The following is a 22,433-nucleotide window of genomic DNA, read 5'->3' on the forward strand; positions in this document are numbered from 1 at the left end:
TTGTTTTGGCAAAACCGTTGCTGATCTTCATTGTCAAGATGTGCCTTCTTGCACGGAGGGAGTCGTCAGACCGGTGTGGGAGGTTGCAGTTGGTGTTAATGTAGAACTTGAAACTCCATTGTGAGGAGAGTAGAGAGAAAATTTGACTTACAGGTGGCGCTTTGCTTCAAGATCTACAAGTTTGCTTTCATTTCATCTGCATTTCTGTGTTTTGTCTGCCAGTCACCATTTCTCTGCTATTATCGCTTTATTCACATTTACAAACTCCAATGCCATCTGCTACTGCTATGTTTCGTCATTGCATGCTATGGTTCACCGGTAGAAAGGGTAAGGTACTGTATAATCATTCTTATTGCTGCTACAGAACCCCTTATTTTTAACTGCAACATTTGGTAAATATTGTAATATTTTCTCTCTTCTGACATAAGACTGAAATTGCAGTCTTGTCTGTCTGGTAGACTATTCTTCAACTAAATGTCTGTTTGTCCTTTCTCTTGTTCTGCTATTTCTCTAAAATAGTGAGTTAAGAATTTTATAATCTCCTATAGAGCTGAAATTTGTATATGAATCTCTCAGGGGAGGGTGAGAGAGGTGAACATTAATTTGGTAATATTCCAGTTAGTACAAGTTGTAAATTTACAGTACTAAAGCATTTATTGTGCTATGTACATTTTTTGCAGATTAATGATTGATTTGGGTTTGCTAGCGCATATTTTGTTAAAGTAGAACGCTTGCGTATTTCCATTACATCTCTAACGATGCACATTAATCATACACCATATTATCACTGATATGTGTATTTCCTATGCTACAGTACCTCCTAAATAATGAGAAGTACTTTGGCTTCCCACTGCATTAAGCCTCATAAATGTTGCTTTAAAATGCTGTGCTGACTGCAACACTTAACTCCTCTGTTCTCAAGGATGACTGATAAAATGCAAGGGTAAGCTAATAGCTAGTGCGGAAAACTGTGTGTCAGTATTCTGGCAGTCTTTCAATGTTATGAAGCTAAATACTAATGTATGAGAGCTTGATGCAGGTAAAAACAGAAATCTGGAATTCTCTCATCTGCAGTTACTAAGGGAACACCTCTTCAGCATTTCCCTCATCTGCAGTAGTCCTTCCCTGTGGAAGGGGAACAAACCCCTTGAGAGAGCCATTATTGCTTGATAGAAATATTGTTGTCGTGAATATTCCTTCAAGTATAAACACTCTCCTCCATGCACTAATTTTGTCATTCATATCTGTGCTGTAGAATCGTAATGTCTTGACGTGCACATTGATTTATATTATGTATTTACATTTAGTTCAGGATTTGTATCCAGTACAGTGTTTTCTATATTGAAATTACTTCTGTGCTTGTTTTAGTTTTGTGAAGATAGTAATATGGTGAAATTTACTGACTAGGCTGATGTAAGAGAAAATAACAGTGTATAGTCGAGATCTAAGTGCTGTGAGGTTAAAGAGTAAAACACAATCAACCTTATGGAAATAACTTAATTTGTTTAATGTTCCCTAAAGAGGTGCAATGTGAAGAGGATAATGTGTGTGTATATACATGTCTTTATATAATAAATTAAATATTTGGGTATTTAAAGATGTTTATTTTTATTGGGAAAAGTTTAAGGAAGATTGCATCACTTACGAGTTGTGAAGCCATTATAATTATTCAGGTTTCTCTAAATGAGTTCTGAAAATTTTTATAATACCATATTTTTTTAAGCATGCTCACATGATACAGAAGAAATCTGTGCTATATAAGAGGCGGTATTTATGTTGGCCATCTAAAAATTGCATGCTAGAGAAGATTACTTCAAAAACTACTTGGTTTTCATTTAGGCAAAAAAAATATTATCCCTGGAATCAGGAGGAGGAGGAAAGAGCAAAGTAGTGGTTTCAGTATATTAACGTGTACCATTTCTACCCCCCTGCCCCCTTTTTCCCCCCCAAAATTGTAAGTGTTAATTTCAAAGCCTGATAACCCAGATCTCATTAGGGAGTCTCTCTTTCGTAGTGGGATGAAGCTCTTCGCTTAGGTACTGAGTTAACAGACCTTACGCTGGTGATGGAATGCAATTCCTGTGGACAAAAGGAAGAAACCTTTTTTTTTCCCTCTCCTTGTGTAGACTGGCTTTCTCATATGGTTAGGTACAGACATTCAAAACGCCTGAGGTGAAATCGATCTGTTGTATGGTTTTCTGTAGTTTAGACGGGAAACAAACACACATTTGCCCTTTGGTGGAGTGCCAAATCTTAGACTGGGTTCCACCATTTTAAACCAGTCTGTGTGCCAAACTTCTGTTCTGTTACTGGTATAGTGATTGCCTACTGGTCTTATAGCAGTAAAAGTGCAAGTGAGGCAAGCAGAAGTGAATGATTTAATTGCAGAGCCTTATGATCCATTATATATGGCATTCCCTCTCACACCATTTCCTCTCTGCTGGGCCATGGAGGCGGCTCCCCAGAATAGCTGTGGCTAGGCTGCAGCCCTGCATCCTACTGTGGGTGCAGAAATCTGGAGGGGCATGTGTGCCCCAAGCTCTCCTGCTGCATCACCTGTACCCACCCCCGTCCTTGCCTTGTTGCCTGTGCTCTGTCCCCACCCCCACAATAGACTTACATGGAGGGAGCTGCAGGAGCCCTACCACCCTGCCTGGTTGCCATGTGCATGTGTGCACGTGCACATAGCATCCCACTTTGCCCAGCCCCTTGCAGGCTGGAACTCAGCCAGACTGCAAGGGCAGACCTGCGACTTCCTAGGCTTTTCTCCTTTCAAGTAGAATATTCACATTTCTTTCTGTGGCAAATGGAAAACCTGGATCCCTGATCATTACTCATTTGGTATAAAGCAGGGGTGGGCAATTATTTGGGCCTGGGGGCTACATAGGGAGTTTTGATGAGTTATCATGGGCTGGGTCAGCACCCCGCTGCTGCAACAACTTGCCAAAACTTCTGGCCAAGTGGGTGGAAGGCACATTAGCTGGAGCTGAAGGCACATGAGCTGCATTGCTGAAGTTTCCTTTCCACCTGGAGCGGTGCAGCAGGAACAGGAGGAGAGGAGCTGCTGCTGGAGGCAAGGATAGCAGAGCAGCACCTGGGAGCAGCCCTGCCAGTAAGCTGTGCATGGTGGCCCACACCAGGCCAATGGGCATGGGCTGGAGCGCAGTACAGGGTGCCCCAGGTGGGGCTGTGCCCCATGCAGAGCACTGCGGGGGCGGCTGTGGGCCAGATCTAATCAGTTGGTGGGCTGCATCTGGCCTGCGGGCCATATATTGCCCACCCCTGGTATAAAGGAATAAAATGAACTGAATAAATGTTTTTTGTGAAAGCATAAGTGGTTTGGCATTCTCCCCCGCACCCTCCCCCCCAGTGGCTTTGACATTGGGAAGGCACTTACCAGATTAGTTTCCTCTCTAGTGTGCCAAAAACCATTTTTTTTTCCTTTTCTTAAATCATAGGATAATAGGGAAGTAGGGCTGGAAGGGACCTCATAAGGTCATATAGTCCAGATCCCTGCTCATGGTGGGATCATCCCTGACTAACCCATCCCAATCAAGTGTCTGTCTAACCTGCTTTCGAAAACTTCTAGAGACGGAGATTCCACAACTTCTCTAGGTAGCCTATTCCAATGCCTGACAGCTCTCATAGCTGTTTCTAGTCCTTCCCCCTGTGGCCACTGATAAAAGCCCATCTCCATCCTCTCTAGGTATTTGAAGACTCTTATCAAATCCCTGCCTACTGCAATTCAGTTTTCTCTTCTCCAGGCTAAAGATTCTTTCAATCTTTCCTTATAAGCAGGGATCTGGATTTTCCGATTCCCATTGAAAATGGAGAAAACCATGGATTTCCAACTTTTATCAGAGAAAACGTGGATTTTACCTTTTAGCAGAGAAACTCGCAGATTACCTGCTTTTGCAAAGAGCTCTGCAAGCAGGCCCAGTTCCAGCCTGCAAGAGCTGATTGCAAAAGGGGTGGGAAGCACCCAACCCTGCCCGGAGGGCGAAGGAGAAGGGGGAAGGGCAGGGCCTGAGGCTTTTTATCAGTCTCAAGGCTCAGCTCAGTCTCACCTATACTTACAAGCTTCAGGATCGAACAGTAAGTGGGGGTTGCTGGGTAGAGCTGTAGGGGAGGCTGGCTGGGTGGGGGCTGAGGGAGCGGGGAGGTGTTGTGGGGAAGCCTTGGAGTGCCCAGCCAGCTGCACTTGAACATCGAGCAGTGCTATCAGCCTGACCAGGCTCAGTGCCTCCCCATGCAGCTTCTCTTACGGGCCGATAGCGCCAGTCACGGTCCATGTGCATCCGGTTGGGCACTCAGGTGGAGAGCGGGGAGGTGTTCAGGAAAGCCCTGGAGTGACTACCACCCTGCCCACTGCTGTCACACCCAGTACCGGTTGCCTGCACGGGGACAGCTCTGCAGCTGTGCTTGCCTGTGGAGCTGTGGGGCATGGCAGTGGTGGGTGGGGTGGTAGCAGTAGCTGCTTCGTGCAAGCTGCCCCTTACTCCCCTCCCACTAGGTGGCATGTGTGCAGCCCGCAGAGTGGCACGACTGCCCTTGCTTCCCCCCACTCCTGGGAACAGGCACAGACACACACTCCCCCCACCCCTTCCCCCCATATACATTTACCTGTTGGTGTGTGTCTGTGTCTTATCTGCATGTGAGGGGCAACAGCAGGGCTGGGAATGCTGTGGTGGGGAAGTGAGGGGAACTGGCAGGGTCAGGGAAGCTCTGGGGGGGGCTTTTATTTTAATCATGGATTTTGGAGTTTTTATCAGAGAATTTGCAATTTTTTTTTTTATCAAGGAGAACCAGGATCCCTGCTTATAAAGGAGGCCCCTAATCATCTTTGCTGCCCTTTGCTAGACTTTTCAAACTTTTTTATACATTTTTTTTTTTTTGAAGTTCAGGGCCCAAAACTGGACAGAGTACTCCAGATGAGGCCTCACCAGTGCTAAATAGAGCAGGAGAATCACTTCCCTTGATTTGCAAGCGACACTCCTCCAGCCCAGGGTTCTGTTGGCTTTTTTAGTAAGAGCACACTGGCTCATTCAGCTGATGATCCACCATCACCTCCAGGTTGTAGTAAGTCTATTTTTGGGGGGGTTTATTTCGGGGGACAGTAAGTAATTTCTAATCTCCCCAGTAGTACTTATTTGGCCCCCCAACACAGGTTGTTTTTTAAGGGTCTGGTCCAAAGACTGTAGAAGAAAATTGGAAAGAATCTCATGACACTCCATTTGGTTTCTTTTCAGACTAGCTTTGTAAAAAGGTAACATATTGAGAGATCGTGGTAGAAGCTGAACTAGTAGGGCTGCCAGTGCTGCTGTTTACTACATCTTGGTCTTGGGAAGCTTTCCCACCCTGCCCCGGTAGTCTAAATGTTCCCTCTCCTAATTGTAATTCATTTGTTTCATATTGTACAACACTTTCCCACTTTAAGTATTCACACCATTCAGTTATTTGTAAAAACTTTGCTCTGACCACCATACCTTTTCTGGTGTTACCTTTGGCCAAGCTGTGTATACAAGACAATCACTTGGAAGATTTGTTCTTCAAACCGCCATGTTACTTGGTTGTTTTTGTTTTTAAATGCCTTCTAGAATGTCAATGTTTTTTGGGAAGAAAAAGCAAAAACAGAACACAGCATTCAAGGTATGTTCTAGCCAGAGCAGTGCCGCCTCCTTGAAATATGACTTGTGACTGCAGGCTACAGACATCATTGGTTTATTGGACTTTTTTCTGTTTTTCCTGACATACCACCCTTGATACAGCTTTTATGTTAAGTATTTGTATTGTGGATTGTAACGACCTGGTGAGGGGGTTGCGGGTGCTCGACACCTGGGTGACAGCGATCTTTGCCTGCTGGAATTCACCATCCAGCGCAAGGTGGCAAAGGTCTGCAGCCCAGGCAGCAGCCCATGAATTCAGGAGGGCGGACTTCAGTGAGCTAAGAAGAATAGTCGGGGAAGCACTGAGGTCCCGGAGGGGAGGGGAGTCAGGTGTCCAAGAAGAGTGGTTGCTCCTTAAGGAGACAATCCTCCAAGCCCAAAGGGAGGTAATCCCAACACAGATCAAAGGGAGCAGGAGGGCACAAAAGCCCCCATGGCTCACCAAAAGCATCCGGGAATGTCTCCTTGCCAAAAGGGAGGCGTACACCCAATGGAAGGGAGGGGCCATCACTAGGGAGGATTACACTGCGGTTGCTTGGGGATGCAGGGGGGCAGTCAGGAAGGCCAAGGTGGAGATAGGACTGGGACTAGCTTCCCGGATCAAGGACAAGAAGTCCTTTTTTAAATACATAGGGGGGAAAAAGAAGGTACCGGGTAACGTGGGGCCCCTGCAAGACACGCTAGGAAATCTGGTCGTCACACCAGACAACAAAGCTAACCTATTTAACGACTTCTTTGCCTCCATTTTCCTGAGCAGGAACCAGATCAACCCACCCACCAAGCCCCCGTCAGGGCCCAGGGGAGGTGCACCTGGGCCAAGGAGGATCTTGTCGGGGGAACTTTTGGAGGAACTGGATGTATTCAAATCAGCTGGTTCGGACGACCTCCACCCCAGAGTACTGAGGGAATTAGCTGAGGTTATTGCAGGACCCCTGGCACAGCTGTAGAGCACTTTTGGTGCCAGAGAACTGGAAGAGGGCCAACGTGGTTCCCATCTTCAAAAAGAGGAGGAAGGAGGACCTGGGAAACTATAGGCTAGTTAGTCTTACCTCAATCCTGGGCAGGTTTTTTGAGAGAATTATTCTACCACACATCCACGAGGGGCCAGCAGGGGGGATTATGCTCAGGGGCAACCAACACGGGTTCATTAGAGGCAGGTCCTGTCAGACCAACCTGGCTGCCTCCTACGACCAGGTCACAAAATCCTTGGATGCAGGTGTTGTGGCGGACGTAGTCTTTCTGGACTTCAGGAAGGCCTTCAACACTGTTGCTCACCCCATTCTCATTAAAAAACTAGGGGACTGGTGTCGACACCCTCACAGTCAAATGTGTTGCCAACTGGCTGGAGGGCTGCACCCAGAAAGTGGTGGTGGACGGGTCATTTTTGACCTGGATGGATGTGGGCAATGGGGTCCCCCAGGGCTTGGTCCTTGGGTCCGCACCGTTCAACATCTTCATCAGTGACTTGGACGAGGGGGTAAAAAAGCACCCTGTTCAAATTTGCTGATGACACTCAGATGTGGGGGGGATGTGGGCACGCTAGAAGGGAGGAATAGGCTGCAATCAGACCTAGGCAGGTTACAGGGGTGGGTGGATGAGAACAGGATGGGTTTCAATACTGACAAATGCAAGGTGATGCACCTGGGGAGGAAGAGCCAGCACCATACCTACAGGCTGGGGAACTCCCTTCTCATCAATACAGAGGCAGAAAAGGATCTTGGAGTCATCATTGATGCTAAGATGAACATGGGCCGGCAGTGTGGGGATGCAGTCAGGAAGGGCAACCATACCTTGTCATGCATCCACAGATGCATCTCAAGCAGGTCCAGGGAGGTGATCCTCCCCCTCTATCCTGCGCTGGTCAGGTCGCAGCCGGAGTACTGCGTCCAGTTCTGGGTGCCGCACTTCAGGAGGGATGTGGACAACATGGAGAGGGTCCAGAGGAGGCCACTCGCATGATCAGGGGCAGCAGGACAGGCCCTACGAGGAGAGGCGACGGGACCTGAACCTGTTCAGCCTCCACAAGAGAAGGCTGAGGGGGGATCTGGTGGCCACTTACAAACTAGCCAGAGGGGACCAGCAGGCATTGGGGGAGTCCCTGTTCCCCCGAGCACTGCCAGGAGTGACTAGAAATAACGGTCACAAGCTGGCAGAGGGTCGATTCAGCTTAGACATCAGGAGGCGCGACTTCACTGTCAGGACAGCTAGGATCTGGAACCAACTTCTAAACAAAGTGGTGCTGGCTCCTACCCTGGGGGTCTTTAAGACAAGGCTAGACAAACACCTTGCTAGGGACGTTTGACCCCAGTACTCTTTCCTGCCATGGCAGGGGGTCGGACTCGATGATCTGTTCAGGTCCCTTCCGACCCTACAAACTGTGAAACCTGGAAGAGGATCCATCAGTTGGCTCCAATTTCTTCTGAAATGGATCAGCTGAACAATGGCTGCTACAGAATAGTTTCAGAGCTGGTATTTGCCAGATGGACTTTGTTGCTGCTATTTAAGTAAAGGACTAGGAGATCAGAGATAGTTCAGTACATTGGTCCAAGCTGGGTCTTGCTTTTAGTTTTTGCTCATTGGCAGGTATCCAAGGACAGGGTCAGGGTGTAACCTCTTCCTTTCCTGTGCTTGCTGCAATACTGATGTGCAACCTTTTCTAGTATGTGAGTGGTATGGGGTAGGAAGGAAACCTACTGTATTTTTAGCTTCTTTCACTTACGGCTATCTGAAGCCGCATTTTGCGAGACAAGGGGGTGTACAGTGAGGAACCGTCTTAGGCTGTATATACAGCTTCAAATGGTCTGGGAGAATTTTCCTGGTAGAAAAACGTACCCAGGGATGTCTGAACAGATTTTGAAGTTTTGAGCCCCTGAAGAGCAGAGAGTTTGCAGAACTTATGCTGTGCAACCAGGGGGCCCTGATGCACACTTCTGGTTGTGCTCTGTTGAACTGCCTGGGGGCACACATGGCAGCAGTGCACAGGGCAGTCCTAGATGGCTGACCCAGACCCTGCAGGGTCAGCTTGTGTCTTGCTGTAGTGTGGTGTGGGATTTGTGAAGGGGCTGTGTTCTGCTCCCTGCTTGGCTGGTGCAGTAGAGTCAAGTGAGCAACAGTCTCCTGGGGGGTGGAAGCAAAGCATCCCGGGATGTTGGGAGACTGATGTGGCTTCTCTGAGTGGAATGTGTACAGGCATTTAGTGTCCCGAGAGAAACTCTCTCTTGCAGGAGTGATTTTAACCCTGGCTGTTTCCAAGCTATTTTTTTGCTGGAGTCACCACTTTTTTGCTTGGGGTGGAGAGAGAGAATCTAGAACATCTGTACACTTTTAGCTTCTCCTGGGAGAGCACTGATGTTAATATATGAATGCAGAGAACTTTTGCTACCATGCAGCAGGGCTGGGAATCTCAATTTGATGCTTCTGGGAATTGTAGACCATGGGCTTATGGGAAGAGCATTTTAGGGATTAGGATACATATAGCTGTTAATAGTAAAGCCTGTAGTTCTAGTAAATGAAGACATGCTGAAGGTGTGGAGCTTTGAAATTCCCAGAAGAATCACTGACGGCCCCTCTGCCAATGAGGAGGGGAGGGCAATCCCTGCGGAAGGCAGGGAGGGTTTTTGAAGGACCAGTAGGTGGCTTAAAGGATGGAAGAGATGACTCCAGTATCCAAGTATGAAGGATGGAGGCAGTGAAGTCCTCAGCAGGCCAAGCGAGTTGTGATGATTTTGTTCTCAGTTGTGGTCCATTGTGGAGGAGGGAGCTTCTTGCATTTTTTTTCCACCATACTTGGCTGCTTCCCAACCCAGCTTCTGCCCTTTTTTTGTTACAGAAACCTGTGTTGAGCCCTGCTATTGAGGGATTCTGGTTCATTTGCCTCTTGGGCTTTTATCTTTTGAATATTGTCATCATTATTACTGTATTTAATGTTTTAGGATGTCTGTAACCATAAGATGAGGTGCATTCATTTCCAGATTTTTTCCCATTGTTTCATGAATGTTCATTTATTCAGTGCTGATCAGCAGCATTACTCATGCTTGTCCTGGGGGAGTAGTCGCACGTTCTTCCTCTTCCCTTTTCCATCCATGCCCTGCAAGAAATTTAGCTGTTGGAGGAAACTTCCAGGGCTTGTGAGAAGGCAGACAAAGCTTTTTGTCTTTTTTTTTTTTTTTTTTCCTACTTAGTGATCTGTTGCCTGCCCTGTGCATTTCAGGGTGTGGTAGACAGGAAGTGGAAAGGAACATATCCCTAGCATTACTGATTCCTGGCCATGAGTAGTGCTAGTTGTCAAGAAAGTCATAATGCAACGATAAGACCAGAGGTGTTGAAGGTATGCTGGGGAGAAGTGAAAAGAAGAGCAGGAAGAAGGCCAGGGGAGGAGGGTTTGCAAGGAGAAGAAAAGCTTAGGTAGAAGCAAAGACACCATAGTTGAGAGAGACTGGAACTGAGGAGGAGATGCAAAAGATGTTGTAGGTACAAGGAGCTGTTAGATTAGCTTCTGACACAGACTGGGCGCAAACTCTTGGGTTCCATTTCCATCTCATTCACGAACTTGATGACTTCCCTTGAGTAAATTGTATTATTGCCACTTGTCTTGGTTTGCCCAGGAAGATGAATTGTAGCCATGGAATCTGGGATGATATGGAGTCACTTTAGAGGCAGATGTGAACATGGTCCGATTCCAGGCAGACGGGTAAAGACAGATTGAAAATTCTTGCTTGTTTTAAGCTTCCGTCCCCGGAAATATACTTGAGGGGCTGGTTAAATTTGAACACTTTGAAAGCCTTTCTAAATTCAAAAAGGGGAATTGGAAAATGTTATGTTTTATTTTTTGTCTTTATACTGGCTGCATTTCCTACAGGGGAGGTCTACTTGCTCACTTTGAGAACTGAAAAAAATGAAATCAAGTTAACTGTTTTTGGGCAAGGCATCTTTATTAGACATGCTTATTTATGCCACTTTCCTTGGAAGAAAGACTTTTATTTTAGCAACTTTCCTAAGTTTCATTAGAACAAATATCTTCTAACATATGTTTTAGTTTACTACTTGCATGTGTTGCGTCTGTATATTTTGTTTTTTCCCATATTAAGTCAGAGGTTCTGCTCTTCCTGGAGAAGTGATGAGCTCTAGTAAACCAGCGATGATCTAGATATCAGTACTGCTTAAGGAAACATCTGAAAATAAGCTTAGTCTCCTTTATTAGTAGACACTTGTTTGCACTGCCTTTTTTTGGTCTAGTTAAGTGTTCCAAAAGGCCCTGGCCTACAAAGAGCACCAACAGCCAATATTACTAATTCAGCAGTTCGAGGAGCAGGATATCATAGCTTAATTAAAATAAAACATTCAACTTCCCATAGCTAAACACAGTAAGTAGGACTACTGTTCAGCAGTAAGACTCTTCAAAGAGATTAGTGTTGTTGATTGTAAGGCTTTCTGACTTCTTTTTTCCCTCTCTGAGCTAGCTTTTCCATTTCTCAGTGTTTCTGGAAGGTTAGTACTTTACTAGTCGACTCTGGAGAAAACGTTCCATTTACTAAAATTGTTCTCCCCTTCACTCTCTCAATCTAAACTTGACATTTCGAACTCATTCTGCAGCTGGTATAACTAAGTTTGGGTGTGGGGCAGTGGGTAGGGAGGGAAAGGGAATCATAGGGACCTAAAGGTCTTCTTGTCTAATTGCCTGTACGGATTTAGGATTTGTTGTTCTTAAATCTCAAGACTGAATTCATTCTTGAGATTTAAGAGCAACAAGGCATTCAGTCTGCTTACTTTGAATTACTGGCTGCATCTGTCTATCCTTACATGTCCTGGTTCTCCCGCTGGAGCTCTAAGAAGAGGGTCTCTTATTGGGTAAGAAAACTTAAAAAGCTCCCAAACAAAAGCTTTCTAAACAAGAAGTATTTTACCCAAAAATGTTTAAGTCTAATGGTGAAACTTTGTCAAAATTTAAGTTCTGTATGACTAGGACTGTCTAGAGCGGAGCTCTGTTAACTTTTAACACTAAAATATTAATATGTCTCTGCCCTCCTTTTGCGCTTAAACTGTTAAAAATGTGAGAAAAGTTGCAACCAACTTGCTTTGGGAAACTATAAATAGGCTACCTACAAAAATAGTACTTATGTGCTATCTTCCATAGGAGGGAAATGGGGAATTATAGGTATTAGTTAGGGGTGCACCAGTTATTGGTGGGCTATTGTATCAGTGCCAATAAAAGGAGAAGTGATGCTTTTGGCTTTTTTTGGTTGTTATGTGTTATGACCACATGCCTAGAGCACCCTGGCAAGCATAGTCCACTCCCTGTGCCCTGCCTTTGGCCCAAGCCTGAAGCAGACTACAGGTGGGAGGGAACGCTGGGCGCCACACTCTCAGCAAGAAAAGGACCATTACTGGCTCCTGCTGCTGCTGCCATTACAATGCTGCGCATGCAGCAGGGGGCTGAGTGCTGGGGTGCCACAAAGATACTGGGTGCCACATGAGAGCCATTCTGCTCTGCTGGGCACCTTTGCAAAAGCAGCTTCTCCTTGGTGGCCACAGGAGCCTGGGTGCACGGAGGCCCCCAGCGCTTGAAACAGCAGTGTGCTCTGAGCCTCCAAATGTGTCTAGTGCTGCTGTCTGCATGAGAGTGCACCCCACTCACCCAGGATGGCAGCACGGGCTGCACGAGGAGTAGGGTTACAGGTAGGAGCTGTGGGCGAGGGGGCAACGTGCATGGGGAGTAAGGCAGTCACCACCTTCCTCCTCATTAAGGACCGAGCAGGCAGGAGATGAGTGGGTGTATGTGAAATGCAACACAAACAAGCAAAAAGGTTTATTTATGTCAGTAGAATACAGTGCCTTGCACTATTACTAAATATCAGTTATCGGATAGGCACTGATATGATTGGTTAACCATCGGGTATTGGTATTGGCCAAGAAAATATTTATTGGTGCACATCTAGTATTAGTGAATAACTGCTTGCCTTCCTGGAAGATGCCTTGTCACTTACTAATGCAAAAAGTCTACTGATAGAGGTAGCATTTAGAACAATAGATGTGCTATTCTGAAGAATATTCCATTATTAAGCTGAGTTTCCAAAGCAAAAAGTTTGGTATGTGGCTTATCTATACATTCTTAAAGGAGAGTGGATGGATCTTAGTGACTATCACTGACTTTGAAGAAGTCATAACATCTTCAGTAACATTTGCAGTAAAATTGTGGTTAAACTGGGCTTTCTGGAGAAAACATGCCTTTTTATACAGCATCCTGTTTTTTAGACAAAAAATATAGCTTCATCTTATACAATAGCTTCATAGAAACTTCGTTTTATAGGGGAAAGATTGTATTCTTGGAAATCGGTGCTCCCAAAGAAAGGGATCATCTTGGATAATGAATATGAGCTCCCAATACTGATGTGGTATTCAAGAGAACAACTATATTCCCTAGACTTAAGGCAGTGTTGCTTCTATTTTAAGTGAGTCCTTTAGTGGAGTATCATGGCCAGTTCAGGTCTCCACTACTCAGAATAAGTAACAAGCTGGAAAAAGCTCAAAAAAGAGCCAAAACTGATTCAGCTTCTGCATTACCATGGCTTAGCTTGCACTGACTGCAGGAGAGTGTGGGCTCAGAATGATGTTTAAACAGCTCAACTTGAAGATGTAAGTGAAGATATTGGTGGACTACTACATTGCAATGACAACAGGAATATAAAAAAAAATAAAGCAAAATGTTTGCTGCGCTGCCTTGTGGGAAGTTATTGGCCAAGCAGGAAAGGAAGGGGATCGGTGTTCATGACGTGGATAAAGAGGTGGCTTAAAGTGTAAGACAATTTTTTTGAAAGGGGAGTTAGCTGACAAGAGGGTGGTTACTAGTGGTGTTCCTTCGGGATCAGTGTTGAGACGTATCCTGTTTAACGAGCAGCTTTGTTATTGGAACTATAAGTGCCCTCATGAAATGTGTGGATGACCCTAAGCTGCAGGGTAATTGCCAAAGTTAAAAAGAACTGCTCCCTGGTTCGTAGGAAGTTCTAGATCGGGGTGGGCAACGTCTGGCTCCATTTCCCAGCAGCCCTTGTTTGCATCACTGCACTAGCTCTCCCCGGTGCTGTAACAGCATGGGGCCAGGGTTCCCATGGAAACTGGCCCCAGCAGCGCAAGTGCCCTGCTGCACTGGGTGACTGTAGTCCAGAGCTGGGACAGAGCTGTGACCTGCTGCCTGCCTGTCCCGGGCTGGATCTGCCATTTTGCCCACCCTGATCTAGATTGTTTTGTGGAGTGGGGTATGAGAAATGAAATCAAATTTAGCAGTATAAAGTGTCAGAGGATTTTTTTTAGCTTTTAAACTTTGGTTTTCTCTGCCACTCTTGCAGTCACTTAGTTGATTTGTGGGGAAAAGCAATTAAGGCTACTTTCCTGGAAAAAACAGTACAGTGTGCTAGCTTACAGAACGTGGGAGCTGAGTTTGAACAGGAGTTGAGTTTTTTATATAGGGGGACCACCCAAAACCCCTGCTGTCTGAGATTTAGCGCTCCTGGGCATAAGTGGTGCAATGTCACCAACTGTAACTTAGAACATGCTTAGAAAAGCAGTTGATCAGGTCCTGTGATACCAGTGCCCCACTATGAAGCACGCATGCATGCAGCTCCCTATAAACTGGAGTAACATTGCCAATGCTCCTGTGATGTATTGCACCTGTGGTGCCTTTGGGGCATGGTGAATAATGTATATTTAAAAAAGCATTACAGAAAATCAAAGCAAATGTGTATTTTAAAAAGCATTAAAAAACAGTGCGTGTGGTACAAAAGCTTTGAGAAGCATCACATGATGACCATATGGTAGTTCAGGATAGCATGCAGCATTTGTCATTTGGCAGAGATGGTGGTGGCATTCTCATATGTTCACATGTGCTTGTGCACACAGCTATGACCTGAGGTGAAGGTCTGCTTAAAAAGGCAGTGTCTAGGCCTACCAGTGTGGACTTAGTAGTGGAACTGCAGCAAAAGCATATGGAAAGGAAACAAGAATATTTGCAGGGCTGCTACTTGTCTGTCTCTGTTACTGAAGGGTGGGAGGAATGTGGGCATCTGTAGAAGTACTTGCATGGTCATTGAAATGTCTAAAAATCTTGTCTTAGAGGTTGGGCTGAGCGGCTTTGAGGCAGTATACAGTTTGAACAAAATAGCAATAGATGAACAAGCATTATGACTTGGCATGGGCTACCTTTTCAGAATTTCTTCTGCATAGAAGAATATTGGATGGCCTGTTGAGATGCATACAGGCAGGATTGTTCTTCTGTGTGCAGTAGAACCCCTATGACACAGAGCTCCACCACAATTATGGCCATTTATCCCCTGTCCTGTCCTGGCCTGCTGAGGGATCAGTACAATTCTTGACCTGCTTTAAATAATCTTCATGCGTCCATTGTGACTAAACAAAGAAAAACAATCAAATAATCCCCTCTCCAAATCTCCACCAAATAAAACTCCACCCCCCCCCACAAAAAACCAGAGAAAATGCTTAAGAAAGCTAGCTGTTAATCCTTATGAAAGTTACTCTAGTGTCTTAAATGAGCAAGTGAAACTTTTTATTTACCATGCTGAATTGATCCACACTTCAAAAAGGCACCAAGTAATTTAAAAAAAAAAAAAAGAGAGAGAGTAAAAAGGTGTTTGGGGCATGATACCAAGACCAGTATAATGAAGGAGAATGACTGAGAATACCAAACTAGTATTGTTTTTGAGTGTAGGTAGAAGGTTTTCATGGGTCAAGCTGCCAATACTACTTAATTTCTGTCCTTTTTCCATCAGTGTTTTGCATCTGTTCATTAGCCTCTGAACCCCTAATATATGTGTACAGCCTATGAGCCTCTGCTTTGCATGCAAGAGCCCAGCTTCTGAACCTCATTTTCAGGAGCTTTGCGTCTCCTGTTCCTCCTTACTGACTTTAACGGCAAGCAGATAGACTATGCTGGGGCATAAGGGAGCATCCTGGTCATATCACAGGTTTAAATGTTTAGGGGACCGAGGTTTGTTTTTATCTTCAGCCTGACAACAGGCTAGGAAAGAATGGACTAAAAAGTTTATTTAGGCAGTGGAATTATTCTATTGTACGGCTGTCATAGTTACTTCAGTTAACTTTTTGTGCCACAGTTCTTTGGTTTAAAAAGCTCTTCTCCCCCTTTAATCATCCATCTTCTGTATTGACAATATCTAACTTAATGTCAACATGTTATTCATTAGCATACGTGTTATCTTAATTTATGAACTTGGCACAAGTAGTATTAAATATAACTGATCCCAAAGCTAATCTTTGAACTCCACAAGTAATCCAAGCATAATAAAAATAAAACAAGTGAACAATGTCTAGTTCTTCCAGACATGGGGAAAAAAAAGATTCCTACTGAGCTGACTAGTATAACAGTAGGATTGAAAAGGTCAAAAAAAAAAAGTCACAAGCATCATCAGTACTTCAGCATTAAAATAAACATCATTTGAAGTGTTAGTTCAGGTATTTATGAACTGTTTTATAAATCTTTTAGACTAACTTGAAAAGGAAACTAAGTATGTCCTAAGAATCCAATATAGCATGTGGAGACGCAATATAGGCATGATCAGTTTAACAGGTTACGGTCAGACTATTCCAGGTTAGTATTCCAGAATAGTGTTCCAGGAAGAATTGGATATTCCTGAAGACTACAGTAATAAAATGGGATGAAATTTCACCATAAAAATGCACGTTCATGAACTTGAGGACTAATGACAAGAATTTCTGTTGGAAGCTGGAAGCTCAACATTGGAAGAGCAGAAGAGAGGAGAGACTGGAGCGTGTATTAGTGCATCACAGGATGAGTATGTGATGCATCTGTGAAATGCTTATCCAACCCATCCCAGGATTGTATTTTCAGTAGCATAGCGAAGTATTAATACCTTTGAACAAACTTCTGTTGAGCCCTCACTTGGAAAAATGACCAATATTGTGTAACAGTAATGTTAAGAAATAATAATGCAAACAGGAATCGGTGCAGAGAAGGGCTCTTAGATGATCAGAGAAATGGAGAATATATCTAACGAGCAGATTTAAAAGAGCTTGGCTAGCCTAGCAGAATGAAGGCTTACATGGACTACTGTTGCCTTTTTATAAAGGCACTGAGGAGGGGTGTGGCAAACCCTGGAAACCAGCAAAAATATAAGCTAAAGGACAGTTATCTTGCATTAAGTGTACATATTGATCATTAATGCTCTTGGGCTATAAAATAGAAGACTTCCTTTAACCTTTAGATAAGTGAAGTTCTGGAACAGCTTTCCAAGTAGGAGTACTAGGGGGAAAATAGCTTAATTAATTTTAAGATGGCATTTGATCGATTTATGTCAGTGTATGCCATGAAATAGGCCTGGAAGATACCTCCTGGGTTCCTAAGTCCTGTGTTCCTATCTGCAGTCCTGAAATACTTACCTGACACACACTGATGCTGACTGAATTGTGTTGTTGCAGTGTGCAGTACAAACTCATTAGACTAAATGTCACGATTAAAGGTTTGACATCTTTAACAAAATTTCCATCTTAAAAATGGAATGTGCATAATGTATCAAACCTAGCAGAATGATTGGCCATAAATTGTCTGCTTTTTGTATGTAATGTACTTTTTCACATAAATTGTTCTGAGTGTATTAGTTAATCCCTTTTTGAATGTCTCCATTGATTGTGCTTCAGTGATCTTTTGGCAGCTGTTCCATCCTAAATTGCCTTTACCATCAGGAAGCTTTTGTTTGCATCCAATCTCAGAGAAGCCAATTCAATTTGATTTAATATCAACTTTCTCTGTGTGTGTTCTGTGGAGAACTGAGTTGTAGAGTTCTCCTGGTCTTAGAGGATGGTACAGAGGAAGAGGTGCGCATCTATCAGTCACTGTTGGCTAGAAAATATGTATGCAGATTTCTCAGCTGACACAGGGGTTTGTTCATAAGGCTGTGGAATGTAAGTAGTACTAATCAATGAAAAAATGCCATTTGATGGCAGCCATTGCAAGATTTACAGTGGTAGAGACCTAATCTGTATTAACATCAATAAGTTTGACTTTTTTTTTTATTGCTGAATTGCAGCTACAGTTCGTATGAAACTGAGCAATCTTGACCAGCAACTAATTGCTGGTGCTTATTTTGCTGTGTCCATGCTGTACCCTATCTCTTTGTGAAGGGCTCCAGAGATGCTAACTGTTTTTCTTGGTATATGAGGAGAAATTCTAATTTTCTTCTCTTCTGTCTGAACTCTTGCTGCATGGTGAGGGGCAGGGCAGGTGGAAGTAGGGATAGATGCTGCTTGGGGAAGGCAGGACGTATGTTAGGAAAACTCTTAAGTTTTGGACTGTGTTGGTTATTTATTTAAAGACTTTGCTGTCTTTTGCTGTGATTGCATGCGTTGGGGGGCGTTACCTCTTGCTCTATGATCTTAGTGTCATGGATTTTTACAGATCTGTAGCTTCATCCGCTAGATTTCCTAGACTGTTAATAAACCTTACATTATCTTGATTGTGGCAGAGTAAGAGCTTTGTTAATGGTATGGAGGATACAAGGAAGATTGCACCAGAAAGATGATCCAGTGGTATACCAGTTAAAAATGTTTGTGGGTAACAACACTTGGGGCGAAGGTGTGTTATGAGCTTCTGTTAGCTTTATGGATTCAGCTCTCCAAAAGATGCACGTGATCCCTTTTTCAAGCTGGAAAGGGGTCTGACAATACTACTTGGTCACATATATATTTGATACTACAATTTAAAACTTTGAGAAGTTCCCCACTCTTGATTCTTAAAAGTATTGGGTAATTCTGCTGTTCAGTCATTCTTGCCTAGCATAACATGCATCAGTAATGGTAACCGTTCACCAGGGTCTTGTTTAAGAAGAGTAAACTAGATGAACTTCTCTTTTCCGCTAGCAAGTAGGATTTCCTTTTTGAAGGTGGGATACATTTTCAACATACACATATGTGAAGGGGGCATTGAAGGAAAAACTTCCCATCAGTAGGTGTTATGCTAAAGAGGTGTACTCCCTTTGCTTCTACCCTTTTTCTTTGCATCCCACCCCCCCTTAACCTCTACTTCTTTAATTTTCTTTCTTTCCAGTTCTGATCACTGATGGTGCTGGTCAGCTGACCCAATTCACTAAAACAATTGGCAAACGAGCAGTAAATTACAGGTTGAACTATAGGACTCTCAAAGCAGCTACTATCCAACAAGCATGTCAATATTTATATTCCTGTTCTTGTGTAATCCTGCTGCATTGCTCTCCCTTTAGTTTGTTTATTTGATAAGGGAAATAACTTGTCAGCATTTGCCTTCTGTGTCTTGATAGGCAAACTTCTCTGGATCTTCTTATGTTCCTGTCGTACAATCTTGTAATCATTCTGAGGACTTTTTTCAGAAGTCGTCCTTGCTAGTGGCGGAAATTATTTGATTGGGGTATCAAGCTCATGCTGTTGCCTACTCTGAAGTGGCTTGAATGTGTAAAGAAAGCTGTTATAGAGATCTAGTTTATCATCATTCTTGTATTGCATCTAGTTTAAATACAAATGAATACTGGCGTGCCAGTGTAAATGGCATTGCAACCTTTTCTAAGCTATCCTCTTGTATTAAGATGCCTGCACTGAAACAGTATGTCAGAGTTCTCAGAGTGCGTTTTTGGTAAGCTGCTTATTAAACTAATGTGTAATTATTGTAAATAGTGTGTCTAAATCATCTGGGAATTTTCAATAGGAAGCTAAAACTAGAAGCATGTGCTTGACCTTTTCAGTGGCTGTGAGGCAAGAGTTTTTATACCCAACAGTTGTTGATAGCCTAATATTTTTGTATAGCCCCTTGTTCCTGTTTTAAAAAGTATAAGGGCCTGCTAGCAAGCATACTCTAAGTTAAACAGAAGGCAGGGCAGAGAGGTACCATGCTGTGCCTTTTGCCTAACTTCAGGCTAACATGGCTAACTATCTCTACCTCTGTAGAGCAAAGGTTGCTTTAATGAGCTTTCAAAGCATTGCATAGACAGCAACACAGTTTAGCCTTTTAAAATTTTAAATCACTCCTGTACTGGTGCTATTACAAGTAGCAGCCAATTACTGTAATAAAAAGATGCTTTTTTTCCAAGTACTTTGTCCATTAGTGTACTTTGTGTACCATTAGTTTCTTTTGTTTGTGTAGGCTGGTTACACTGTTAGGAGGGATACACATTTCCAAAATAGAAAATGTCATTACTACTTCAGCAGTAGCCAAGGGCTCAAAGTTACGTGAAAGAACTGAAAATACTTTGTTTTGGCTGAAGTTCAAACTAATTGCTCTGTGGGGAAAAATGAAAGTTGCAGGGTAAAGCAATGATTTGATTCAGAGTTAAATTGGCAAACTCTGTCTAAAAAAAAAAAAAAAAAAAAGTCTAGATTTTTTTTTACTACTATGCCATTTCCTGACTTTCTCTGTGGCTGTGCTGATTAGCTAATGACTGTAGATACTGTCTTAACAGCATATTGGGCGATTCTTGGTGCTGATGTGTCTGAGGAACATAGACCTTTCCATTTGTAGACCATATGAAACACATCATCCAGCATCTGATTTCTGTGTCCAGCTGTCACTTATATAAACTCCTGATGTTCAGTAAAATTCTGTTTGAGAGAGAAATGCATTTTGTGGAGAATGTGGGGTAGGATGAATAAATCTTCTCCATTTGGGTATGACTGTGGAGGGCAGGAAGGAAACGAAGCTGAGGCCAGCCATCCTTGGCCATGTTAATTCAGAGTTCAAAAGGGTGAAAACAATGGGAGCATGGGGTAAGAATGGAAGCAGTGAGAACACCACTGTGTGGATGGAGGATTCATTTTTATGTTGTTTTTTTTGTTTTGTTTTGAAGGATTGTATTTTTTCAGTTCCCCGTTCATTAACTGAAAACAATTGGAATTAGTTGCCATCATAAAATCTGCTCTTGCCTCGCTTTCCTTCTGTGCGTACCCTGACCCTTTCTTCCAACCAGAGGCTGCTGCCCTGCTGTCATCTCGCACAAGTAACTTTTTTGAAGGTAGCACAGTAGAGGTCAATCAGTACCAGAGAGATGCTAATTACTGGAGAATAGGCAGGGAGAGCAGCAGTTCAGTATTTCAGAACTCTTGCCCCCCGATCCTTTAAAGGTTTCCACGTTCTTGTGCATCGCATACCACCCTTGCTTAACTCTTCTCACTTGCCATTTAATCCTACTTCTTGCCTCCCCATAAAAACGTATGTAGCACTGTGTCCCTCATACGACTAGATTGCTAGGTAGGGGCAGGGCACTGTGTGCATGCGCCTATTGGTACGTGAAGATCGTTAGAATATTTCATATTTTAAGTAATTCTGCTTAGTGAGTGATGTCCACAAATATTATTCTTTTATAAATCTAATAAATGGCCACTTATTCCTTGGACACCTACAAAACAAGAGAGCAAAATAATTGTTTTTTCACTGTATTTATCAGAATCTTTTAAAGTAATACTGTCTTACAATTATAGTGTCCTGATTTGAAAAGCACAGGTGACTAAGTATACCTATTGAAAAACTAGCTCAGGTCAAACTGATGTAATTTGATGTCAGCAATGTCTGAAGAAGTGCTGAAAAACAACTTCCTAATATAGGTTTGTATGATGAAGCAGCAAAGTGTTTTTTCCCTTCCTTTTTGGTTCAGGTTCTGCTAACTGCTCCTTTTATCCTGTATATGACCTTTCTCTTTTTTTAGTGTTTAAATAAGGCATATTTGGAAAAGAGAGTGCAATCCTGATCCTGTACCTGGGAGTCTTTCCTGGGAAGACTCTTGCACATACACAGTTGCCCTGAAATCACTGGGACTCTGGTTAGGTCAGAAGTTCTGTCCATGTAGATCTCTTGCCAGACTGGAGCTTTAACATTGAGCCCTGATTGGTTTTTGGGAGGACTATCGGAAAAAATGTTTTAAAATAATTGGAATGGTGAACTTATGAGCTTATTGCTATATTGGAAAAGTTCAATCCAAATTGGTGTAAGAACTGAAGATACTTATGACGTGATGTCAGGTTAAGATCTGAAGTACTTGCTGAAAAACAGCTTCCATTGAAACCCATCAGGTGTCTTGTCTGAGTAACCATGTTGGCATCTGTCCAACAGTAGGTGCAGTGCCTATTGTTTCAATAGTTAAGTAAGCCGGAAGAGCATGGGGTTTGAAGCTTACTGTGAAATTCTTCTGAGACAACAATCTCGGATAATATGTTGAGGACATCAAATGTATATTTTGTTCTTTTTTTTTTTTCTTATTTATAAGCCTTGAACTAGACGTTGTCCTAAATGGGGTATATCTTGAATCATTTTGCAGCTCGAGATGCTGATGAGAGAGAGAAGTGGATTCATGCTTTAGAAGAAACCATTCTTCGTCATACCCTTCAGCTTCAGGTAAGTTGATCATAATTCTTGAACAAGATCAACAGCATATGATTAGAAGGTGTTTTGGATCCATGACAATTTTTCATAAGCTGGCTGAAGGATGAAATACCTAGATGTCTACTTTTAAATCTCTGTAGGAATAGATCATTTTGAGATTTTTAAACTTACAGATTCAACGCTGGGAGGAGTGAGGGGGAATAAGGGATGCAGAAGATAATTGTGTAAAATCTCTTCTTCATTAGGCATCTGAGATCTGATAAATATGACAGTTAATACTTTTTTCTTTATTTCAAATGAATCTGTTTGGGCTGGATATTGGTGGTTCACTGCTTATCTGGAGAAACCTACTTGGATTTCCTAATTTAATATACTGTGTTTGTGAC

At 43.2% G+C, this 22,433-nt stretch overlaps 1 protein-coding gene across 4 annotated transcripts in view; it reads left to right on the forward strand.

Moving 5' to 3' along the window:
• The window catches only part of OSBPL9 (oxysterol binding protein like 9), a 95,760-nt gene that overhangs the window by 31,056 nt on the left and 42,271 nt on the right, over positions 1-22,433 (forward strand). For 3 of the 4 annotated variants that reach the window (XM_019531410.1, XM_019531411.1, XM_019531412.1), the window contains exon 4: positions 21,983-22,059. In XM_019531410.1, coding sequence (XP_019386955.1) covers positions 21,983-22,059 — 77 coding nt within the window. Of the gene's footprint in view, positions 1-11,185; positions 11,196-18,514; positions 18,520-21,982; positions 22,060-22,433 lie in introns of those variants that run through there. The other variant, XM_019531415.1, reaches the window with a different exon arrangement.

Source organism: Crocodylus porosus, unplaced genomic scaffold (genome assembly GCF_001723895.1).
Source record: "Crocodylus porosus isolate Cpor-Errol unplaced genomic scaffold, CroPor_comp1, whole genome shotgun sequence".
NCBI classification, from domain to species: Eukaryota; Metazoa; Chordata; order Crocodylia; family Crocodylidae; genus Crocodylus; species Crocodylus porosus.